The 7,177-nt window shown below is 38.8% G+C and overlaps 3 protein-coding genes across 3 annotated transcripts; all 3 read left to right on the plus strand.

Annotated features, from left to right (window-relative positions):
* Positions 1–1,063: 1,063 nt before the first annotated feature.
* Positions 1,064–1,927, plus strand: LOC6627158 (uncharacterized). The gene is made up of 3 exons (XM_002049697.4): positions 1,064–1,297; positions 1,350–1,504; positions 1,561–1,927. Exons 1-3 carry the CDS (start codon positions 1,096–1,098, stop codon positions 1,870–1,872), a joined length of 669 nt encoding a protein of 222 aa, XP_002049733.1. The 5' UTR covers positions 1,064–1,095; the 3' UTR covers positions 1,873–1,927.
* Positions 1,928–2,929: 1,002 nt separating this feature from the next.
* On the plus strand, positions 2,930–3,797 carry LOC6627157 (uncharacterized). Its single transcript, XM_002049696.4, has 3 exons — positions 2,930–3,125; positions 3,190–3,347; positions 3,412–3,797. The coding sequence occupies exons 1-3, from the start codon at positions 2,945–2,947 to the stop codon at positions 3,676–3,678; spliced, it is 606 nt and encodes a 201-aa protein (XP_002049732.1). The 5' UTR covers positions 2,930–2,944; the 3' UTR covers positions 3,679–3,797.
* A 1,126-nt stretch (positions 3,798–4,923) lies between these two features.
* LOC6627021 (uncharacterized) lies at positions 4,924–6,168 on the plus strand. Its single transcript, XM_002049695.4, has 2 exons — positions 4,924–5,280; positions 5,343–6,168. The coding sequence occupies exons 1-2, from the start codon at positions 4,939–4,941 to the stop codon at positions 5,838–5,840; spliced, it is 840 nt and encodes a 279-aa protein (XP_002049731.3). The 5' UTR covers positions 4,924–4,938; the 3' UTR covers positions 5,841–6,168.
* Positions 6,169–7,177: the final 1,009 nt, after the last annotated feature.

The following is a 7,177-nucleotide window of genomic DNA, read 5'->3' on the forward strand; positions in this document are numbered from 1 at the left end:
CATATCTCGGTATCTGTTATCCCTGCTTCAAGTTAGAAGACACATGTCTGTTTAATTCGGCCAAATTATGTGCACAGTGCTTATTGTCCGAGGCCGCGTGTTGTCTATGAATTACAACCATAGTTTTTTGGTTGGCACAATTTTTTTAATTTTAACTGTCATAGATCTACGCATTGTGTATAAATTCAATGCGATTGATGATAAGCTGTCTGATAACCTGCAGATAGCTGGACTAATAAAAACGATTGGTCGAATATGGCCAATTGTAAATGATTCACTGAAAATATTAAACAACTTTAGATATAGATCATAGAACAATAATTGGTAGTGGCGATAAAAAAAAGTTACTCATAGACTCTTTGGATTATGAACTCCTTAAAATGGGACCTTCTCGAAACAATTCCATACAATTTATTTTTATAAATATCATGTAACTAGGTATTATCGATTTTATATAAAGAGCCGGTAAACCACCTCAAAGCGTGAGTCATAATAACAAAATAATCACAGCGAATTTAGTAGACACACATGTGCATAAATATGTACTATGTTAGTATATACTTCTACCTGGGAGATAAGCTTTTACACAAATACAGCTACTTGTGATATTGGGAACGTCAAGAGACATGCAAACAAAACGTCGGCAGATAAGCCACAAAAATGTTTCACGAACAATATCAAAATCTTTAAGTTTTGCCAGCTTGACTACGAAGACACTCTGTAGTTAATTTGATGAACGCCTAGCGAGGATATCACTTTTCGTTTTCCTTTAATTCAAAAATTAATTTGAGTGGTATGCATTTTTAAAACAATGTTTAAATATTTAATTATAGTGCGTAATTAAGGTAAGTTGAAGGTGCAAGCCAATAACTGACGTTAATTACACCACACTTCCTGGTTTTAAGTGTATAGGGTATTAAAGCCCCTTGAAAATGTTCGGCTTTCGAGTTGCATATAAACTGTTATCGAATTGCAATGGAAAATATTGTAATGGAAATGCTTAAGTGCAACCAATTGACTTGAAAATCGTTTTGGTTAGTTCAACGAAAAGTTTTAGTTCTAATTTGTGACCCAAAGTCGAAGGTGTAAAGAATCATGTTGCCACAGACAGCTGTTATCCTTTTGCTGTGCCTGCCACTAGCATTTGCCACCGAGTCAAGAGAGGCAGCTGTCAATGCCTCAACTCCCCGTACCTGTTATAGCTGCGAGGGTATCAACTGCCAGCGAACCACGCTCCAAGATGTGACCGTGAAATGCAACGATCTGCTGGACACTTGTGTGACCGTTTTTGAGGGCTGTGAGTAAAATCGGCTGTAATGCAGGAAAAGTACTTAAATTCTGCCTTACAGTTATGGTAAGCGAAAAGGGCTGCCAACTGGAACTTTCCCTGGCGGCACAAGCCAAGTGCGATGCACGGGACATACAGTGCCAAAAGTGCAGCGGAGAATTATGCAACAATCAAGGACGCATTGACTTTCAGTGCATACAATGCAACGGGTTAGAGGTAAGCTCTAAAACATATTCAGTTACACAAATATCTCAACTCTTGATTTCTTGCAGAATGCCGACTGCAACTCGGCTGGAGACAGCATCAGCCCCTCCCGATGCCCAGCGCCCACTGCAAGTAACGCTTATTGCTATGTGAAATCAGTTGACACACATCTGCAAAGAGGCTGCTCCCTAAACGTGAAGGAGCAACAGAGTTGCCTAAAGGACAGCGACTGCAGCCTGTGCCTTCCAGAGGATGCTCACGGCTCCACCGCCTGCAACAACTACGCGCTGGACATGAAGTCTGGCGCCGGAAGAGGGCAGCAACTGCTTGGTCTACTGCTGGCTGTGCTCAGTCTGGTGGCCGTTCAAGGGTCCCACTAGCTGACTTTCAAATTGTTCAACAATCAAAAATAAACAAAATAAAAGCAAAAGTAAATTATTGATTGCATATTTGGGGTTTTTCGCTTATCGCCACGGGCACCTATCAATTGTCCTCTATATAATTTGTAATATTATTGCTAGCTTACTGAAGCAAATGATTTTTAAAAGTAAATAAATAAAAGAAAACATTATTAGAAATTTGGCCTAAGAAATCAGATCATTCATTACCCGGTCGAATGAGAAATAAAATGGTGGAATTATTCAAATTAAACAGTTTTGAAAAAAAAATCAAATTAATTGAAGTACATCCATTCGAATTATCTATAAGCACTACATTTTACTTTGTTCGTATTTAGATAGTTTATAAACAAAGACACATATGTGGGTATATATGCGCTCTAAACTGTTCAGTATACACAATCGTTATCATGTACTAAATAATTATGTGTACTGAAGCTTGAAAGATGCTTGGGTATGGCTTGAGGGTACGGCTTTCAGCTGATAAGCTTCATAATTATCAGTTATTTTGTTGTTGCCATAGAACTTTTCTTATGCTCAAGGATTAATTTTGAAGCAAGTTTCGTATATAAATCAAAAAGTACACACTCATTTTCCAAAAAAAAAAAAAAAACTTTAAAACAGAGTGTAAATATAATTTGATACAATTTTTTAATTATTTCTAATCATTTTCTTTAATTTGTAGGTCAACATATTTATTTCCAATTATCTTATCTTTACATATTGAAATTATAATGTACAGAAATAAATAATCTAGCTATTGTAGATTAGGCTGTTATATTTGCACATTAATTCGAATCGCAAAAATGCAACGGAAATACTATTAAATGTTATTTATGTGTGCTTCCAAATAATTAAAAATCTTTTAATTATTCCACACCTCATTCCTGCTTTAATAACATTCAGTATTTTTTCCATACTTATCAGTTATGGAACAACGCGTCCACCTGTTAAGTGTTATGGCATGTGGAGCTGACGTCGAGTGCACTTCAACTGACAGCTAGGGTATAAAAGTCGAACGCGTTGGCCTTCGGCCCACAGTTAAAGCCCTACCATGAAAGTCAAAGTAATTCTCAGTGTGTTGCTGTTGCTCGCCCTTTCGACAGGATATGGCGAAGCCAACAGCATCAGAAGTTGCCACAGTTGCCAAGGCATCAACTGCCAGCGTACGGAACTGAGTCAGGAGCAAAAGTGCGTGGACTCCCTGGACTACTGCGTGGCCATCTATGATAAATGTAGGTTATTATTGCAGCCCCACACTTCCCTTAAGTGCTTCCTAAACATTTTATTTGAAAGCAGCTCAGGTTCTCTACAAAGGCTGCTCCCTTGAGATTCCTTCTCAGCTGCGCAACCGATGTGACTCACCGAACGATGCCTCCTGCTTTAAGTGCAACACGGATCGCTGCAACAATGTTGGTTCCGCGAAATATGCCTGCGTGCAATGCAATTCAAGCGAGGTACGATGCATATTCTTAGGCCATTTGCATCTATATTTAGCCTAAATCCTATATATATCCACAGGACACCAACTGCGCTGAGAACGCGACCTCGCTGAAGCCGGCAGTTTGCACAGCTCCAACGGCTTCCAATTCATATTGTTTCGTGAAAGCCTCCGCTTCTGGCAGCAACATTGAGCGAGGCTGTGCAACAACTGTAATTGATCAGCAGAGCTGTCTCAAGGATGCCAACTGTCTACTGTGCTCGCCTGGAGATGTCCGCGGCTGCAACAGCGTCAATATTGTAGTTGATTCGAATGCTGGAAAAAGTTTTATTCGCTTTCTGCGATAGTTTTAAGGCTGGAGTTCACTAAATAATGTTCCTCTATATTCCTGACAACAAAACAATAAACACTTCACAAGCTATTAAGACGAAATAAATTGCAAAATATAAATGGCATAAACCTCAAATTTAGATCAAATGTATTATGGCCGATCACTTATTAGTTGAGATAAGATAACGTATCTATGAATTCCCAAAAGCAATTTTATCGTACAGCAATGAAAACTTAATGATGTACAAGCACATGAAAATCAAATTCAAAAAATCAATACAATTCGTATTGGATTGCGATTTACTCTTAGGACAGAATTGTTTTTAGCGGCAATAGAAACATCGGATCTTAGCATTTTAATGTAGAAGTAAACTATGAAGTCTATCAAGATATATTAATATGCATGTCTGCCCGTTTTGCACTGGTTTAATGTTTTTCTGACCATTTTAACTATCGCTTTTCCACTTATGATGATACTTAGTACAGTTTTAAACAAGAGTTTTCCTCGTAAATATAGATTTTTAAAAACCTCAGACGACAAATAATCCAAGAACCTTGTTTTAGTTTTGGGGTATTGAGCGGGTAATATGTAATCACTCCTTTTTGATGTCGGGATTTTAAAGACCCAAGCAACTCCTCTTTTCTTATCTAGGGTGGATTTTTTGAAAAAAAATTTTGACTACAGCCGAATTCCTTTGTCATAAAATGTAACTATTATAAACTCAATTAGTCAATCAGCCAATCAGTCAGTCAGTCACATCGTTCTCAAATAGTGTTAGAAAAGTCAAAAAGGTCGTACAGATTCTTAAATAAAAGTTAAACAATAACAATAACAGTAGCCAAATATGATCACGCAGCCATTAGCAAGTTGCGAAAGCTAGTTTTTGATAATATGCTATATCAAGGAAATATTCCATTACACTTGTAAACATGTTTGTTTACTTATGACTAAGGAATACTCTATAATGTAACCATTTGGCCTTATGCATGCACAAAACAAGCCAAATGATGAATTGTTTGCACAGAGCTCAAGAGCAATACAAACAAACACGACAAATCGCAGGAATAATGTGCATTACACGGTTATCAATCAGCTTGACTTTGGGTGAGCTAGTAATAAATACTTATACTTAACTAGGAAAACTTTAAAGAGCCGACTAATCGGGACCAACACTTCGCTGATGCACTTCAGCTGGTGGCCTGTAACAAAGCACTCTCGAGTGCAACCGAGTTTATATAAAGCGAAGTCACTTCCAATGACAATTGATTCAGTTTCAATGTTGACCAGGAAGTGCGCAATTCTCTGTATTTTATTGCCTTTGCTGAGGGCAACTTTCGTCCTAGCATCGGAGTCATGCCATTATTGTCGCGGCATCAACTGCCAAAGGAGCAGTTACGAGGCCACAGAACAATGCGTGGATCAGCTAGATGCATGCGTTAGTGTATTTGAAGGAGGTGTGGTCAAAGCACAGGGCTGTCTGGAGCGATTAGAAACCAGCTGGAGAGAGCCTTGCGAAAGCAGAAACCACACCCGTATACAATGTGAAATATGCGTAACCGAAAAGTGCAACAATGTGAGTGCGCGACAGCTGTCTTGTTTGCAGTGCACTGATACGGAGGTGAGTAAGAAGACAAAAACGATCATCATAACAAACAGAAGCTCATGATGTTACTTTTGAAGGATGAACATTGCCGTACCGCTCCGGAGCAGCTAGCACCACAAGCCTGTGGAATAGCACGCAGTGGTCGCAGCCTTTGCTATGCGAGCATCAAGGAACAACGAGTTAAAAGAGGTTGCTCCCTGACCTTGTCAGAGCAGCGCACTTGCCTGGCCGATGCCAATTGCCAGCTGTGTGATCCTTTGGAAATATCGCATTGCAATTATCAGCTGCTGGAGGACACTGCAGTGACAACTGAGCCACCAGTCGACATTACATCATCCACTTCTAGTTCCACTTCCACCTCCACTTCTACGTCAACCAGCAGCAGCACCACCACTACTTCTTCAACTGCCTCGTCTCCTACAACGCAGTCCACTATCCCGCCCACCATTCCACCGACTGACCCACCAACCCCATCGCCCCAGCCCGACAGCGCTCAGAGCTTGTATACTAAAAACATTCCAATTTTGCTGCTCGCTTTGCAGTTGGTTATGTATTTTTATGCCCCCAATAAATAAAAGTTCGGAAAAAACGTTGGACTAAGTTAAACGGCTCTGGGTTCCCACGACCTTCCCTCAACAATATAACTAATACTAATCTAATAATCATTAACCGATTGTTAATGTTCATAAATAACGATAAAGCACTCAGTTATAAGCATAAATATATCTGTACTGAAATGGCTTCTAATGCTTCGCACATAGCCAGTCAAAGTCCGAGACAAGGTTTATGATTGGAGAAACGAATTACCCGATTAGTGGCTTTTAAATATGTATTATTTTTCGTTTATTTCATAATACAACGCGAAATTAGACAAAGTCTAATCTTAATATATCGCACCCTATATGTGAGTGGTTTATCGGGCGAGCTCTATCAAATTCCAGGAAAGCCATATACTTATATAAAAGGAACACCCAAATATGAACGCCAGGGTTCAAATATTTAGCTAAAAAAAAAACCAACAACGTGATTAGGAGAGATTATAGAAGATTGTGAAATTTTATGGGAATAGCTTGCGATAGAATACACTTGGTAACAACAAGTACAGAAAATTACATCGATACATCGCTTGATAAGATGTCGTTGTGGCCCACTTCCTTAGCATGCTTAATAAGTGGTCGAATTGCAAAATTCGGTGATTCTAGCGTTAAAAATTAGTGGGCTTGGTTAAAAAAATTTACCACAATATCATGTCTAGCTTCAATATAGTCGAAATGAATAAAGTACTATTAAAAAATATAGATTTTTCGGAATTCCCACGTCACAGTAAGCGTAAATATTACACATAATTTGATCCGGGCATACGCATATAATCCGAATGTTTAATTTTGAGCTGTGCGGGCACTGAAAATAATGCGTCATATGGCTGTGCTAAATGTCGAGATCATTTTTCGAACCTGTCACCCTTTCAATCGACCAAAAACACAAAACTTGTTTATCAAGTGATAAGATTTAAGTGCAACGACATTGTGAATTGCTTATTGCGCCTCTAAATGCATTTCCTAGCTGTGTAATGAATCAGTATAACAATAAATTTTGTTCACATCGCTTACATTTCGTCCACAAAATGCATAAAAAACCAATATAAGCACATAAATGTTTCGTACCTGCAATCCACATACTACATTATTGGGCTTATCTCGCCAATTGGCCAAAATGACGAAAATCGAACTACACGAGTATAAAAGTGAATCGGTCTCGATTTTGTGATTAGACCACGCTTTTTGGCTTATCTTTGGAATTGTTTTTGCTTTTTATGTTAATTCCCCTACCTAAATACGTACTTGCTTTAGGAGCCAGAAGGTGGCCGGCAGTGTTATAAATAACGGCGGGCAGAAATTCGCTTTATCGGACA

Source organism: Drosophila virilis, chromosome 5 (genome assembly GCF_030788295.1).
Source record: "Drosophila virilis strain 15010-1051.87 chromosome 5, Dvir_AGI_RSII-ME, whole genome shotgun sequence".
NCBI classification, from domain to species: Eukaryota; Metazoa; Arthropoda; class Insecta; order Diptera; family Drosophilidae; genus Drosophila; species Drosophila virilis.